The sequence below is a fragment of the Anoplolepis gracilipes genome, chromosome 17, assembly GCF_047496725.1.
Source record: "Anoplolepis gracilipes chromosome 17, ASM4749672v1, whole genome shotgun sequence".
NCBI lineage: Eukaryota > Metazoa > Arthropoda > Insecta > Hymenoptera > Formicidae > Anoplolepis > Anoplolepis gracilipes.
This window is the reverse complement of record NC_132986.1, coordinates 7,803,566-7,822,072: the sequence shown is the minus strand read 5'-3', so window position 1 is coordinate 7,822,072 and position 18,507 is coordinate 7,803,566. Positions and strand designations below refer to the sequence as shown.

At 31.7% G+C, this 18,507-nt stretch overlaps 1 protein-coding gene across 12 annotated transcripts; it reads left to right on the top strand.

Moving 5' to 3' along the window:
* The first annotated feature begins 175 nt into the window (after window positions 1–175).
* On the top strand, window positions 176–18,278 carry Zasp66 (PDZ_signaling and DUF4749 domain-containing protein Zasp66). Of its 12 annotated transcripts, XM_072910010.1 has the most exons (10): window positions 1,643–2,093; window positions 3,596–3,855; window positions 4,512–4,683; window positions 12,551–12,706; window positions 12,859–12,909; window positions 14,026–14,114; window positions 16,281–16,419; window positions 16,585–16,617; window positions 17,369–17,441; window positions 17,704–18,278. In XM_072910010.1, exons 1-9 carry the CDS (start codon window positions 1,980–1,982, stop codon window positions 17,423–17,425), a joined length of 1,071 nt encoding a protein of 356 aa, XP_072766111.1. In that variant the 5' UTR covers window positions 1,643–1,979; the 3' UTR covers window positions 17,426–17,441; window positions 17,704–18,278. The 12 variants fall into 12 exon arrangements, with proteins under 12 accessions (XP_072766113.1, XP_072766122.1, XP_072766120.1 ...); XM_072910012.1 differs by lacking the exons at window positions 1,643–2,093; window positions 17,369–17,441 and adding an exon at window positions 176–335; XM_072910021.1 differs by lacking the exons at window positions 1,643–2,093; window positions 17,369–17,441 and adding an exon at window positions 185–335 and having other exon boundaries at window positions 3,596–3,666.
* The last annotated feature ends 229 nt before the right edge of the window (window positions 18,279–18,507 follow it).

The window sequence follows — 18,507 nt, the reverse complement described above, 5'->3', positions numbered from 1 at the left end:
ACTAGAACGAAGACCGCGATTAAGTAACCTTTTGCGCTATAGGTTGCTAATTTAAGTCGTATAACGCGTATTCGCGCCTTCTCTTCTCTTTTCCTCTTTCATTCTTTCTTTCTTTCTTTCTCCCATCTCCGGATCTAGTCTTTGTTAATCACAGCCAAATTAATTACATCGGTCAGCACAGGCGAGAAGTTTCTCGCCGCCCGTGAACGTCGCACGGCGGAAGAGAAGCGCGAGTGTCTCATCAGGAATAAACGCGAGGAAAAAGCGATAGGACAGGTTTTAGCGAATCGAGGATGGCTCTTAAGTTCTCCGTAGGCCATTTTTACGAGACCTATGTGAGTACGATTCGGAGAAAGCCATTCCTTACGATTTTCATAATTTTCTTGTAAATTATAGTTTAATTATACATCTGTCTGTAAGCTATCAATTTCTAATGACAATTTTCTTCGATAAATTTAAGTCTTGGGAGAAATTTGATGAAACGTTTAATTAAAGCTATGTTTAATTGAGTAACGCAATTATGTAATAGTTTATTACATATATGATTAAATAATTTTGATGATAAATAATCCAAGGAATTCTGATATTGAAAATAAAATAGTCTTAATAAATTAAATATCTTTTAAAGATATAAATAAATGTCTATCTAATCTTTTATTAATTTTAAATATAGAATATTTATTTAATCCTGAAAATTAGCTAAATATATATAAATATATAGATAATGAGTATCAAGTGTCAAACGTGTCGAAGAATCTATCGGAATTTTGTGATAAAATATATTTTTTGTACTTCTCTCTTTTTCGTAAATACTATTCTGTATATTTGTGTGTGTGTTTGTTTCATTACTTATAAAATGTATATCGAAACGTGTTTTGAATTGAGACGTATAATTTATCATACAAATTTTTATCCTGTCTTTTCCTAATGTTTATCATTTATTTTTAGTTTATATTTTATACACGTATGAATCTTATTGTTTTATAAAATATCATATTTCTGCAATTTATCAGATCAAATATAGTATATTATGCAATATTGTGTATCATTGCAGAATTAAAACTATATTTTCTGTTTTATATTTCTTTTTTTAACTCAACAAGCTAGCATGTATTTACAACTGTTTTTCCTGGAAAATTACATATGAGCTGAGCAAACTTTTCGTATGAAATCACGTAAAACGTAAATTAATAAGAAATAAATCTTTCAATCACAAAATTCTTGCAAAAAAATTTTCAATTGAAAAATTTATTTGTTTTTATTAATTTACTCTTTACTTTTATCTTTCAAAAATGGAGATTGACATTTCCAGAAAAGAAAGAGAAAAGAAATGTGATATAAAAATGGGATTTCTTAGTTTAAATTCTTATCTATATCTTCAAGGATCTCTTTCGTGATGTCCTTCGCGAATAGCCACGTGGGATCGCGCCTCTCTCCCAAAAACCTCGGGACTGTAATGCATGCACGCACGCATGCACGCACGCACATTACGGATGCCAAAGAAATGAGTGCAAGTCGGATCACAAGAACAATACATTGGCGCAGTATGCCAACTCGAAATGGGGCCAGAATAGCGAAGAGACAGAAAGGCAGAGAGAGAGACTAACGGTGGTAGTCTCTGTTTTAGAGTTAGGCAACTAAGATCTTTCTCTCTCTCTCTTTACCTATCCTTTCCTCTCTCGCGGCTCAGGGCTCTGTCAAAGTCGGCATATAGTCGGCAAGTGCTACAGCTGCAGCTACTATCTCAGTAGTGAAGCAGAGAGCGACCACGATCCGGGAGACCTATCGTTCGCGCCATTTCATGCGACGTCTTATATTCTTCTGTGAAAATCCTTTTCTTTCTTGTAAAGAATTCTCTCCTCATTCTGCTCACGTAGTGCATCTCGTGATTGATTGATTGATTGATTATTGGGTGCTTGTTATCGTGGTTATTGTGATTGTTATTAGTGATAGTGGACTAATTGAAGCTAGTGTAGAGCATGACGAGGAGGCACACGGTGATCGTAAAACTCAAGAGATCCGGCACAGGCAGGCCTTGGGGTATAAGGATCGCTGGAGGTGCCGATTTGGACACACCGATCATCGTCACCCGCGTGAGTCTTCTCGATTTAATTCCATTCCTTCATGTCTTTCATTAATTTTCCGATGAAATTGACAGCTAGAATAGCAAGTTGACTCGTTTCTAAATGTACTCCAATATCGGATTTAGACCTGTTCTGGCTCCGAGATGTAAAATAAAGATTGTGATCTTGTGAAGATGAAAGAGACAACAAACGGTAATAAAAGAAGAAAATATAATACCTTTGAAGGAAACAATAAAAAATAGACTTTTTAACTCATTTTAAGTAAAAAGTGAGTTAGATTCTATCGATTATTGTTATTGATATTTGACACAATTGATTATAATATATTAATTATAATTGATTAATACATTAATGTGTGACAGTCAAGATATACATAAAAGTTAAATAATAATAATTTGATTTAATGTTTGATTTATTTGCAATGATTAAAAGGTTTAAAATTCTTAATGCGATGTAAATATTTTAAAACGTTTATCGAATTACAATAGAGTCACGAATTCAACATGCGTGATAAAACAGTAAATGTATTACATATGCTTTTCTTACGTCATTTTTTAAACGTTATGCGAATTAAATTGATAACATGCCGAGGGTTGGGGGTTCATCTATTTCCGGATAATAATTTTTATCCGGTAAAACGAGTTGTCTCCTGTTAATATTTTGTGTGGGCGCCTACTTACTTGGCTTCGATTTCGTGCTGGCATTTCCGAACCATGGCCGAACAATAGGTGAAGAACGTAACACAATCCCGTGAACATTTGAAATAGAGAGAAACGCAGTCGAGAGGGTTGCCAAAGAATTCTTAAATCAACGATTCGATCTAGCGCCCGCTGACATTGATACACGATATGTGATGCATACTATATTCTGTGTTTGCTTGCGCGAAACATGATTCAACGAGAAGATACAAAACATTTTTTATATATTTTGAGCATAAGTACGTAATATTACATAAATGAGAGATTTACAGTTCATAATTTTTCAGTTTTTATTTCATTTTCTAACTTTTGTTTTATCTTTTATTTATTTTTCTCCAATAAACTCAATTAATTTTTTAAATATGTGTATATGTATTATTCATTATGAAATATAAATTTTCTCTCTCGTAATTTATCTTATTCTTAATAACAATCTTTTCCTTATATTTAGCTTTACTGAATTTAGCTTTCGCCAAATTTCTTAATGGATATTTTTCTTTATAAGAATAATTTATTTATCATTGAATCTATCTTAGCGAATGAAACAATAAACATATAATGTAAATAATTTTTTATTCAATTTATTCTACTACATATTCTACATGCTATTGTATTAAATCAATTGAAAGAATGTTCTACAGTTTCCGAAAAGCTAAAGTAAATTTTTAAGATTTTTAAGTTTTGTTATATATTTTAGGTGCTTAAGATTTTTGGATCATTTCGGATTGTTTTTTAATAAGGTTTTTAAAAATTATTATAGTATAATAATAATTGTTGTTGCTAACAATACCGTATCAATATTTCTGTTTGCAGTCGGAGAACGAGGCGCTCCAGAGGGGTGATGTGATCAAGAAGATCGACGATTATGACACACGCGACATGAGGCATGTAGACGCACAGAACCTTCTCCAAAACTCCGAAACCATAAAGCTAGTCGTCGAAAGGTCTGAGTCCCCTCCGTCGAGAGCCACGACATCCTCACGTATTACCACCGACACTACCATCACCGTGTCACCATCACCATCCACAGTTTGCAAGTCGATCTTTGGCGACGGGGCTGCGGTCACTAGTCTGTCAGAATGCAATACTATCTCTATTATTACGCGTTTTTTGATTTACATTGTCGCCATAATGATATTCGTTGTTGTTGCCGCTACATAACGTTGCCGCTGATTAATTCGCTTTTTTGATTAATTAGTTTCCTTCTTCGCGCAAAGCACAATTGATATTTTCGGCCGTTGCACATTAAAATATATTACTTCACTATTTCTCACACCAAATGATTGCCTTTAATCCTTTCTTGGATAAATAACGTTTTTGAAATTATTTTTATCGAATATAAAATTTAAAACTTATTTACACTCGTACGATATTATTCCGTTTTACACATTACATGAATTTTATATATGTATTATATGTATACACATATTATACATATTATATATTATAGATTTTATTCTAGAATTCTCATCTTTATACGCTGGACTATATATTTTAATCTTGCTTTTTATTGTTAGCTTTATTTTTCTCTATTATAAGATTTATTTCTCTTTTATATTCTATCAGAATTATACATATATTTCATTGCATTTTATCAAAATATAATGTTTATTTATTTCTCTTATACTTGAAGGCGATTGTCAAAAAATTGCACAGTTTCTCGTATTTTGCGACACGAATACATTATTTATTGTACGTTAGTAATATCTTCTGTCATTTTTTTACATAGGTATAAACAGTCGAAAGAATATCCTCAGGAATTACCGAAGAGCCCGATACCGCCGCCTTCGGTCGAGGAATACGTATCGATACCAAGCCCCGAATACGCTCTTCGCAGCACGATCGTTTTGCCGCATGATCATCTCGACGAGATCCGCGAAGAGAAGGCTCATCTGTCGCAGGTATTTCACATGTGCGCTTTTTATACAATCATTATTTTTATTGAAATAATAAAAAGAATTTTCTAGCACATTTAAAATAAAAATAAGATATAATTTCGTCAAATTTTTAAAATAAGGAAAATTTTCTGCATCTCTCTTTGAAACAAAATCTTTATTTTATTTAAAAACTTTTTTCTGTTATTTATTGCCGAATTTTTCTAAATCTATTATAAACACAGTTATTATAAACATAGTATAATTTATCGTGATTTCATACCAATAATGTTTTTTCACATAGTAGATCAATAATGTTCCACAAGAACAATTGTGCATGATTGAAAACGGAAAATGCATTTAGTCGTTAGAATAGGCTAAAATCAAATTTCCGAGCAATGTCGATAGTGCAAACTCACTATAGAAAGTTCAACGATCCGCGCGAAAGAACAGTCGGCTTTGTTTCAACGTATAATCAAAATTTGATCGCGATATCTATTTGTTTATCGGATTGAAACAGTTTGGACAAGTAGAATGGCGGTGTTGAACGTCGAAAAATAATCACATGTCTTATTGTCAGTTCCAATTCTGTGTTCCTTAGACGATCGATTTAAACAGATATCCTACGATACATGATGTATTATAAGAAAAATATTTTAAAATATTCAACGTTAGAATTATTTAAAAGAACATAATTATTTTAACGGTCATGTAAATAAAGATGCATTATTGCATTATATATCAGCAGGCGCCAGTGTTTGACTGTGACTGATAGTTTCATGCGAAATTATGCAAGCGGGCGCTAAAAATAGATACTAGTATAGACACTGTCTTGTCGTAATTTCTTATCTATCACTAAAGTCATAAATGTCTTTTTTCTATTTATTCTTTAAAGCTTCCCGCGTCTAAGAGTGGCTAGAAACTGTGAATAATTGCATAAATTAATAAAATAAAATCGTATTTATTCTCTACGTATCTAAGAATGTATTTATCTTTTTTTTAAGTAAATAATTTGTATAATTTTTTAAATAAATATGCGTAGTATGTATATCATAAAATGTAAGTATATAACTGTTTAGAGACACAAAAAATAAGAAATAAGAAATAATGTATATGATTTCTTAATCTACATCACAACATCTGGCAAGCTTGAATATGTTCCGAAATAATCCCTTCTACACTTTGAAATCCAATAACTCATCGTTAGATCGTGCTAATGGTGTGACAGGACATTTGTCACGTTTAAATCGTTTGCTCCGAATCAGTTTATTTAAGCCGACGAAACTCTGGTCTGACATGTATTATTGCAGTAATCTATCTATCGAGTAATGGAAAAATATTATATTAATCGTATAAAAATTTAATATAAAGAAATCTATTTACAAGGTAATATAGAAAATAAAATAATAAATACATAACTACGTTGAAACAAAATATAAAATAAATTCTTTAATTCTTAATCGTATTAAAGTATATATATATATATATATATATATAATTCTATTTTTATTTAATGTAAGATAAAATTATTTGATAGAAAAAAATTTTTCTCTCTACATAGTTTACATAATTTCTATTCCTAGAGATCAATTTTTATAAAATCACAGATTGTCGTTTCAATAGGACAGGTAACATTGCAAAGTTTTGACATTTTTACGTATCATTACTAAAATATATATATAAATATATATATAAATAATTTATATATAAATAATATACAAATAATTTATAAAGACAAACAAGATCTGTAGAGGAATTTTTATTAGCGATTTTAACGGCTATGCAATACGATGCAACGATTTGCAATACGACAATTTTGAGTCTAGATGTCGTTTGACGGAGTATTTCTCGTTCGTTTCGCAAAAACGATACCGACGAAACTTTGGAAACAGAAGTCCTCATCTTCGTGTTTATTATCGCGACGTCGCTAATCGCGTATTGCGCTATACTCGCCAGCTGCAACGACAGCGGCAACGGATGCACCATGCATCGATACAGTTAGCGCGAAACGGAGGTACGAAGGGGCCTTTATTCGTGGGAAGTCCGAAGTGTGAATATATTTTTGTTGGCCCGCCACGATGCCGGAAAGTACGTCGGTAGAGCCGGTTGCCACACGCTATAAATATCGCTTTTGCATCGAAACCGCCTCTGCCTGCCCCGATCCGATATACATCCCGCGGATCCAGGACGTCGTCTTCTATACTCTCATCTCCTATATTCGCCCACTGACAGAATTAATCTCGTTATGGTTCCTATATGTGATAAAATAATAAAATATCTTTTCCTTTTGTCACAATATATTAGAAAAAAAGTAATAATACATTAAAAATATTTAAATTGAACATATAATAGTTTATTTGAATTATTTCCTTTTTCAAGATAACATAAACCCATCAGACAACCAGTCAACTTCTAAAAATATTTAAATTCCAAAAAATTTAAAAACATTTTTTTTCATTTTCTTTTTTTAAACATTTCACAAATGTCGAATGTCGGAAATTTCTGATTGAAAAAGAATGCACAATATCTGAAATGTTTTATATCTACTTGTATGAATGCATAGTAAAAAAATTGACCAGTAAATTTTGGCAATTGAAATTTGTATATTTAAGTGAGTCTCTTATTAAGTAATCTGATCGCGACATTTCGCTGCCAATAAAAACATTTTATACGATCATTCTAAAGCAATAATCAATTTGTAAGGAACTTTAGAAGCAATGAACTACGATAAATAATTTAGAAATGTGACATAAATGTTTGGAAACATATAAAAAAATATTTCGTAATTCTCTTTTTCTTTATGCAATATACACTTTATTTTTAAGTTTATTTCTTTCACATGAAATAGCATTCAACTTCGCGATTTCGAATGACTTATCTGATTTTTCAACCAGAAAATTGGATGATAATTGCCATTAAATCTGAAATTTTTGAAAAGTATCCAAATCATGATAGTCGAGAAAACGATCTTCCAGTATCAAGAGCTTTAAGTATACGTAAAACGAAAGCAAGCGAGTGTATTTGAGAGCAGAAAAAGAGAGAGAGAGAGAGAGAGAGAGAGAGAGAAGAGTTACGTGGAAAAGGCCAGAGTTAGTGCCGCCCGCGCTCGCGTCGAGCTAGTAGTGCTTAAGCGCGAATAATCCCGCGAGAGTCGCGAGTGAGGGACGACGCGAGCAATATTACGAGAGCCCTGAAAGGGGTTGCCGCGCGAGAAAGGGTGACAATAGTTCAAGAAAAAAGGGTAGAAATTGCAAGGAAGCTCCCGCGGGATAGGTCTCGACGGGACGAGAAGATGCCCGCTTACACGACTGTCTATCGTTACAACATCGAGCATCATCCGAAGGAGGAGGAAGCGGCCGTTTACTGGGTACGAAATAGGCGAGAGAAAAATTTCGTTGACTTTTTATTATAAAGTTAAACCAAGAAAAAGCAAAAATTACAATGAAAACACGTGCAGGTGATCGCGATCGCGAGGCGAATTTTCCTTGCCCTTGAACGTGCACCTTCCTCGAGAACGCGGCCAAAATGTGCTCGCTTTTGTCGCGTGCGAGTGATGAATATTACATTGCTAAAATATCACTTCAATATTGAAGAATATGTTAACTCTTTCATCTTTATAAAACAATTTTCTCCGACAAAATATATCAGAGGTAAAACACGATTATTTTAGAATGAAAATTGTATTTACGTATATAATGTGTCAAGACTTAAGATTTAATTTCTCTTTAATTCTTTAGAATTTTTTTAATTAACTTCTGATCGTTAATTACTTGATTAATTAAATAGAGTTATGGTATATAAAACTAATTTAGAAAATTATTTAATTGATTATTTATCGATAATACAAATTTTTATAATGTAATATAAAAAATTATAAATTTTATAATTTTATTTATTTTAGTAAAATTTATATATATATATAATTGCAACAATTTTTCTATTACTTATTGTTAATTACTCTTTTTTTCTTTACTTTTATTTTACTAGATTGATTTTATATCACAAACACACAGAGAGACACAAATAATTTTTAAAATGTTTTATTTAAATAAAAGAATTATTTGTTTGTGAGTCACGTGAGTTTACAAGAACAATTTTATCAATTTTACAAAATTCGTTATTTTTCGTTCGTTTATGCGTGGGCTTGCTTACGCCAGGATATAAAAACCATAAAATCACTTATGTCTCACCGTGTCACCCTAAAAATATCAAAACTCGATAAAGACGCAAGCTCAACTTCAGCGTCACAATATCGAATACCAGGATCGAATAATAAGAGCACCAGACGATCTAGATTTTGCATCGTTCAACCTTGACATAATATATGACAAATAATATATGACAAGTAAATTGTGTTTATAGAACAATTTTGCCATATAAGAAGAATTAATTTTAACCTAATCGTACTTGGAAATATACTGAAAAAGAGTCTAATGATTTTGTCGCGATCGATTAGAGTTATTGAGATGAAAGAACTAAATTACGCGGGCGTTAATATGTCATGTACATTAATAACGAGCGATGCAATAATACGCACGTAGGCATCGCAGATGCCGTTCATCGGTATCGCGTTCTATTTTTGTGAACGGGATCTGGGTTACTCACAAATACGAGAGGCTGTCATATGTATAAAGACACACCCACGTCTCGCGTTTTTCGAACGCACCTTTTATAAAATATTTTTAAAAAATTTAGAAGGCGATTAGGGAATAATTAAAGGGAAAAGAGATGTTCTGAACGTGATGTTTAGGCCATTTAATGGTTGATCAACGCGTTAAATTAAAGATAGCAGTTGAAATTTTGTTTACTGAACACCTTAGCGAGAAATGATACGATTATTTTGGGATATATGAGTAAGCAGTGATAAAATTCATGCAAGACGCATATCATGTATTACAATAGGAAGATTTTTGTTATTTTTTCCGAAAGCGAATTAAACGTTTAAAAATTTAAATTTGAAAAAGAAACGATCATCTATAATATATCCTTACATACTAAACTATATTTAACTAAATATATATTTTCAATAAATTTGTCTGTTTCCTTAATATGATATGTTTTTTTATTAAAAATTAAAAAAAATGACATGATTGGATTGTCAACAAGTGATAGTTTTTTTTCAAATGTTTTTCAAATTCAAATTTTCAAAATTTTCAAATGTTTGATTTGCTTTCAGAAGAAATAACAAAGTGATAAATGACATGATTGTCCACTTTAATATAAATTTCATCTCTGCGTTAAAAATTGAATAAATTGGAATTTATTGGTCACATAATTTGTTAGCTTAATTAGATTAATTATCTTTTGTCAGTTAATGAAATTAAAACGTCTATTCGTTAGTCTCTTCGTTATGCCTCTTGTCAACTTGCTCCAATCGATTTTCAAAGAGTTCAAGTTTCACCTCGCCGCCGCCAAGTAATAAACACTCTGCGAAACAGCTGTTTTGCTCTGTCTGAATATAGTTCGCGGGGGACCTTTTACAAAATAAAACAGGAGCGTGCGCAAGGCTCAAGAAAATTCTATAAAAAAAAGAATCTTAAAATAAACAAGAATTTTATCAAGAACAACAAGAGATAAACCACAATCAGCCAAATCTAAATTTAATTAATGATTATTTTATTATTTTCGGAAAAAGATGGATTCAGTTAATCTTTAAGATATTGTTTTATTCATTTATGTATTTTCTTTATAAAAAAAGAGCGGAAATATGATATGATACTTTTTACATTCTTCAATTTTACAGGAAAGAATGATAAAATTTTTTTATACGTTTACTATATTCGTTAATAATATTTTTTGATCGAGTCTCTTCAAGATTTTCTCTAAATATTTTTATGATACAGTTTAAAATATAATGTATCAAATTTTATATCGTCAAGATAGAATAGAAGTAAGATGCCCTTTAGCCTTACTCAATCTATCCCTCTTTTTTCAGTGACCTTGTCGACGTTTTAATGAGAGACATTTCTCATCCGTTCATTCTCGGACGAGAAACGTTTCCTGGTTAAAAATCGCGGAGAAATGAAAGGAAGCGTACGTAGAAAGAAAGAGAAAGAAAGAGAAGTTCTCTCGTGTAACGTGATTCGGGGTGTTATTTTTGCTGGCCGGGGCCTTCATCTATTTCGAGAAAGTCACTAACGGCTCACCCTCTAACATAATGACGTTCCTGACCCATTTATAATGGAATCATCGTAATCTCATGATTTCACGCCGCGAACTTGTCGCGACCGCGACCGCGGTTCTAAGATTATAAAACATGCACTTTGCAGTATGCATATTGCAGCGCCAACATCGAATGGCAGCATAAAATGAGAGGTCAAACTCCTTACAAACTAAATATTTTACATTTATTTTTATATTTATTTCAGAATGTATTTTTTATTTAATTTGATAGAGATCTCGATTTGTCAATTTATTCAATTTATTATTTAATTGTCACTCTCATCTGATAATGCGATAATTATATTTCTATAATGGTATTTCTCCAAGATTTCAGCTTTTGACATAGAGCTAAGCATACAAAGAAACGTTATAAAAGAGTGGCCAAATTTGTAATATACTAAGATACTCAAATGTTAGAATTGGTTTAGTATTTTTCCATTATGTTTCGCAAATTTGACGCGCAATAATTTTGAAGCCAACAACGCGTCGTCACGAATGAATTGCTTGTAAATGTCGAGCTGCCCTTCACAAATGACTATTTCTGCAGAACAGGAAATAAAATAATAGTTTGGTTTTTTACGAGCAAATCACGAAAGACTTTTTTTTATTTACAACTCTCTAAAAGTTACAACAGCTGTGCCTCATTTTTTTTCAAATTTTCGTCGCAATTCGTGATTTAGCGGAAACATCAACATTTGCATGACGACGTAAGATTACGAGATCCTGTTTTGCGTTTGTTTTCACGGATGTTTCGGCAACTCGAGCTTGTAAACAGACAAAAGTCGTATGACGAATCGACGATGTACGATGTAGGATCACGTATATATAATTTCATAATGTCGCGCAAAAACGACGGTATGTGATGTAATGATTCGTAACTTGCCAAGCTAAGTTCGTTCGTGATACGAAAATGCTTTATGTAATTTTCTCATTGTGAGCCAACTGGACGGAATTTTTGCTTCTTTAAAAGCGATCGATCATTGTCGATGATATCACTTCCGGCGTCGCGCCAGAAATATTATCGATTAGTGTATTATCGCTGGCTGAGAATTGTTTGTATTACGAAAACAGAATAATAAAATATCATCGTTATAATAAAAGGCATTAACTATTATTTTATGATGAAGAAGCGTAGATATTTAAAAGAATATTTTTAAAAAGAAAACTTTAATCTGTCATAAAAGTTTCCAAAGTATCCGATGATATTATTTGTTGTTAATTATTCTAAAATATTTTTCAAATGTAGCTTAAAAATATATAATCATACAACGTTATTTTGCTGTAACTCGTCATTCTTTAAACTTTAAATTATACTTTGCCTCATTAATGTACGAAAGGGGATCAATTAATTTAAGATGCAATATTATCATCATCATCATCATCGATTTATTCTTGTCGTTGCTCAGAATTATGGCGACATAAGAAGCGTCAGAGATTATAACAAGCTATCCTAATTGCCATGGCCTCTATTGAGGTTTATTTTAGATCTCGTTAGTTAATTGGCATCACTTCGATAAAATATTGTCTTATAATTTATGTCATCAACTATCCTCATTATTCACATAGTGAATTACGGGCATATTTGTATAATGTTAATTGATAGCAAAATATCATTTTATAAGAAATTATATATAATAAGAGAGATATTATGTATTAATAATAATTAAGGTAAATTTTGGAAAAAATATAACCAAATGCTACATCAACGAAATTGCTATTATATGATTTCTAGCCCTACCGCACGACTCCTTTGGTCTTGCCAGGTGCTAAGGTCAAGAAGGATGCCCCTCTCGGTGAATGCTATCTGCGACATCATCCGAATCCGATGATCAGGGCGGCGCCCCATCATTACGAACCAGCTCACCCTGATGTCGCTATGAAGCAAAAGGTAATGCTCTACCATGGAGAGTCATCCTCCGTTATATTCTTCGATTTCGGCATAATCGGAAATAAGTTCGTTTTTTAGAAACGCGTTTTTATCGAATCGGGATCAGTCGTGTTTTTTTTAATTGTATTTCTCATTAAACGTCGTCTGAGCAGGTGGCGGAAACGGTACTTCAGCGTGTCATGGGACCGAATGAAGTTCCAAAGGTTTGGATCACGTTTTGGATTCCGTTTTGTTTTTCTTTCGTAAACCGCTTCTGCTTTGAAAAACGACGCTTACGCTCTTTAGATATCCGATACCCACAAGAAACTTAAGTTTGCGGAAGTTTCATTTTACGAAAGAACCCTGTTATGATTTTCTTTTATAACTAATGACTAATAATAGTAATATATACGATATTAATGCGACAGGATATTAATATCTTGAACTTTGTCATTTTGCAATTCAATAATCCGAAATAATATTGATGTATCAATTCCATTGCGGATTGATATAGCTTGCACTACTTCCCCCACATTTATGATTAAATCACTAAAGTAATTTAACCGAATTTATTTCAATGATTAAATTAAACTTAATTTAAATTAATGTAATATGTAAAGAAAGTTTTAAATTATAAATTTAATTAGTTTAAAGTGAACCTACATCTTGAATAATATATTTATTTAGTATTGTTTTATTGACTATTGTGGACCATTAATGTGGTTCAAAATATAATTTCGATAGAATCATTAAAAATATGTGGATATAACGAAACAGTTACGTTACGAGTGCCGATTAGTTATATTATGACATATTATTTTGTAACAACAATATTTTATATAATTTAAATATGTAAATCCGACTTTGATATCACAAATTTCCGACATAAAACGGAAACTTGGCATTAGCTAAACATTTATTATGTCCAGTGCCAGCATACTAAAGTTACGGTTATTTTTTGCAGCACTATATTCTCATAATGTAATATCGCAGTCACACGTGACACGACTAGATGACTGATTATAATAATAATACACTTTCAGAGGACATTTTGCATAATAATGCGTTATTAATATATTCCGCTTATACTGCACAAAAGTTTGAAAATATTCATGTATCATAGTATTCATCAGTACTATTTTTTTAATTATGTTTTAAAAATAAATGTTGAAATAAAAAAAGAAGATTGAAATAAATCTTATTTATGCTTCTACTTACAAAATAATAACTCAGTCGTTTTGATCTCAAATCACAGGAATATTTTTTTGAGTTTCATGCGATATGATAATATGGCAAATTGTATTGTGCAAGATTGTAAATGTGAAATTTCGCTCTTTTAGATCGTCCATAAGCAATTTAACTCGCCGATCGGGCTCTATTCGGAACAAAACATCGCGGACACTATTAAATGTCAAGCGTCTGTCGTACCGTAAGTAGACAATTACTATTTATGATTGCTCACTAAGTTCTTCTAACTAGCATTTTTTTAACTACTTAAACCGAGTTAAATATATATATTTAATGAATCTCGCTAATACGCCGTAAAGCTTGTAGCAATCACAGGATAATACAATTAATAAGAGATTGGCTTTTTCACTGACTGCCGCTCGCACACTTTCACAGATCATATATTATAATATAAAAAATCCGGTTTCTTATCTTTTTTAATTGAAATTAACAAATATTAATTCACACAACGGCACCGTAAAAGATGGGTGAATTTAAAGAAGTTGATATAAATTTTTTTTTTCTTGAACATATCTTCAAAATCAAAAGTGATTGATTTGAAAACTTTTTAATAACAAAAGAATATATAATTTTCATGTATATATGTATATGAATTTTTATCAATTTCTATTTATTAATTTTTTATATAGCCATGCAATTAAATATATTGCTTACGAAACGTTCATCATTTTCAGATATAATGTTTTGAGATTTACGAAAAGCGAACGAGGAAAAAGCATTATTTTTTTCATATTTTCACGAAGGCTAATTCGGAAAAATTACCAATTGAAGAGTTAAATTGGACTTACTTCGAGATTGCGCGGTCGTCGGTCTTCCATCGTTCAAAAGAGAAAGGACATTCTGGTTCCTTTCTTTTTCCTATACGGCTCTCGGATTCTTCGAATGATTGATTACTTACGTAGCGGTTTGTTTGTTTTCCAGCATTTTCATAGACTTTTCCTTCCTGAAACAGAAACAGGAAATACAGGAGCAAGCAAAAGTCTTGAAGGAGCAGGCCAAGGCCGCCTCCTCGAAGAACGTCTGGCCGCAATTCAATAAGCCAAATTAAATTGTTGAGAGACGTTCGAGACGTTTTCCGATGCTTCTCACACGTCGGATCTACGACGGCAGAGTCGATTTTTCGATTTTCATGTGATTCATTGGACACGTTCCTTTCTATACAATTATATACATATACACGGATTATTAATTATTTTTAATTGTTAAAGAAATTTACCATAAAATAAATGAGAAAACTTGATAATTAATTTTTGGAAATAATTAAAGTGAACAAGATTATTAGAAAAATATTTTAGGTAGTCATTAAATTTACGGCTCGATATCTGATAATATTGTCTGTCTTCAAATTACATTATTTAATTATTCATTTTAAACACGCATATTTTTTACAGATAACAATATTTTGATTATATAGATAATTAATTCAATTATCTTATTGCTGATTGAATTGTGATATAATGAACGTGACCACTGAGTTCCAATTCCTTGAAACGAATTACATATATGCGAATTATTATTTCAAATTAGTTTGCTGTTCATATTGTATAGTGAAAGTCGTAGGCGCGTTACTTAGGCGAAATTGAGAATTTTGCGCTGTTTATGTGAATTCGCGCAAAAAGCTTTTTCTTTAGCAATAATGAATAAACTGTTGCATGTGGTAGAGTAGTGAATAATCAATAATCAATATATAATAATTGAGAAAAAAATACATGAGAATATTTACTAACTTTGATGAGTGTTCGTATGCTTGCATCGTAGATACCGTGCACGAATAGCTCGAGACGACTTTCGAAAATTACGTTTTTGAAAATATATTTTTTAAACAATTTTTTATGACCGCAGAAAATTTAATATTAAAAATTAAAACAGTTTAAAAATCTCCATACCTTCTTTTCCTCTCAGTATTATTTTATTTTTCATCCTACACAATTGTATCAAGGCAGAAAATAAGCTTTTCAGAAATTTATGACTTATTTCTTGCATTTCGTTGGATCTTGAGAATAAACAATAGACTTTCTTCTCAATCTTTCAATTTTTAAAAAAATATTTTTTCGATGAAAAGCGTAATTTTCAAAATGTCCGACGAACGCGTTCTTTCTGATCGGATATGTACATAGAATTTTCACGATGAGGAATTACCGCTTTCTCTCGGCTGGAGGACGCGTCTGAAAGTCGCTCTCGAACAAATTAAAGCAAAAATATGTGGATGCATAATAGTAATTGGCAAATCATAACCCTGGCCACTGCTAACCGATTCAAATAGAGAGAAAGATAAAAGTCGCACGAGCAAAAGAAAGAACGAAAGCACAATTAAAAATGTCCCTGTGTATACATGCGATACGTGCAGCTTGAAGAAGCCGGTAAAGTACGATCCGAGTAAGAGCGAGGCGTACAAGGCTCTGCAGGAGGAGCAACTCGGGGATCACGTGCAGGAGGTCAGGCAACCAGCTCGTACCGGCGTCTTCTCGCCACAAAAATCGAACAAGGTACATTTTTTCTTTACGCATTTTCAAATAATAACAAAATCATACGCCTAATCTAAAACTGATTTTTTTTCCTCTTATTTTATAAATTCTTATTTTTTTGCGACATTAAATATATTTAAATGTGTTGTAAGGGATAAGAATTGCGTTATGACCTTTGTTGTACAGATATACCAGACTCCACCGAAAAGTCCTGCATATGTGAGTATCTACGTTTTTTTCGTTTTGATTTACGATTAACTTAAGATATACAATTTTGGAGAAAATTTATCAGGCTAAAATACGCATTTTTCATTCGCATGTCATCGCATGAATTCTATGCAAAAATGTTTATAAAATGCTGCATATAGACTATATTCTCAGAGCTGAATTTAAGATTCTTTCTTTGAGTCTCTATTATACTTATTATTACAATTTATTTCATAAAACGCGCGTATATTACCATTAAAAAAATGTTTGAAATATATTATCTAAAATTACTTAATCATAGTTTTTAATTATTCACGTGTTTATCATTGTTGCTACTTGTTTTACCGAAAAAATTTATTTATCACTGTCAGTCTCGTGTATCCTATAACGTTACCGAAAACACAACCGGACGATAAAACGGCACTGGATTATATAAGTAACTTGGCACGAAGTGCTACTTCTCTTGTGCTTCTTTCTTTTCGTCTACTGAAACATCGTGCCAAACCATCTCCCAGTAATAATCGACCGTTGCATTTCACCATCGGGAAATCATGATAAATTCGATACATTCATTTTCTCTAATTTTACGAAAAAAAGATCTCGCATCAAATTGTTCGGTTGTTAAAAAAAAAAAAACGCGATTATTTCATATTAATATACATTATCATTACATATATTGACTTTAATTCTCATATGGATCTGTCATTTAATTGTCACGATCGGAGATTTAATTAATCTAATTTTCGGCCTCTGTTTCGTTAAGGGTGGATATAGACGTCCCTTCCCTCTCCCTTTTATTAAGGGTTTCAGCGACTATTAAATTTTTGCAGAAACTTGTACGTGCGTTTTTTATTACTTTTGCGTAAAGTGCTTCCGCATAGAGAAATTAATTCATAGGACAAATGCGCTAATTTACTATGCTCTATCAGGTTTTTCGATTTTTTTTCATGTGTAAGACACGTTTTAAGTTGCTACAATGCATGCTGTCTCACGAGATAAAAATCGTCTTGTCCATAGCATACATTAAACAACTTAGCTCATTTATAACGTACATTTAGTTCAGAAACATAGAACAGCTCTAAATAGTTTAATTTTCAGATAAATGTGCTCGACGACGAGGGCGAGAAAATCCATCAGAGTAATAGTTTCAAGAGGATCATGTACAGTGTGCTGGGACAGACCGATTATTAAAAGCCAAACTGACGCTATGAATGTACTATCATTTATTTATGTTAAATAAATCCATATTTTATTTATTGTACTACGCAATAAACGAATTACGCATAAGAACGAATGTCGAACAGAATCTCTTTTACTGAGATTGCGCGGATTTAGCAATTGGATTATATTTTTCAGAAAAGCGAGCTTATTAAGTGCATGTAAAAGTCTATATGTAGAAGCGTTAATTGAGCGAATTACACTCGACATTCATTGCTTGCCAGATAAAACTATATTTTTAAGCATAGCAATAATAGTTACTTTAAACCCGTCATTAGTACGCGGGGCTTGCAATCTTATATATTTTACTCGAGATTAATATTTTTTGCTAGCCTGCACTAAGATAGCTTACTCTCTTCTTTCCGCATCTTGATGTATCTATTTTTTGACGATCTATTTACACACTGTATTATACTTTTAACGTTATGCACAATGAAAAATTAATTTTCACAAAATACATCTCGTCTTATTTCACCTCTTCCACCGGAACTTTTGTTGAAATTCTAGTCGGAATCAAAAATCTTGCTTCTCAAATTTAATAATTTTTAGTTAGTCATATATAATTAAATATTATAATTGCTCACGGATGACAAAATTTAAATAAATCAAATATATGTATTATACGTAACATATCTCAACCTCATATGTTACAAAAAAGTATATAATAAAGGAGAAACAATTATA

Excerpts from the sequence above, each read along its gene's own strand:
- Zasp66 (XM_072910009.1), top strand. The coding sequence starts at position 1,980 with ATGACGAGGAGGCACACGGTGATCGTAAAACTCAAGAGATCCGGCACA. Across the intron at positions 4,684-12,550 it reads AGAAGGCTCATCTGTCGCAG|CCCTACCGCACGACTCCTTT; the intron begins GTATTTCACATG and ends TATGATTTCTAG. Across the intron at positions 12,910-14,025 it reads GACCGAATGAAGTTCCAAAG|ATCGTCCATAAGCAATTTAA; the intron begins GTTTGGATCACG and ends TCGCTCTTTTAG.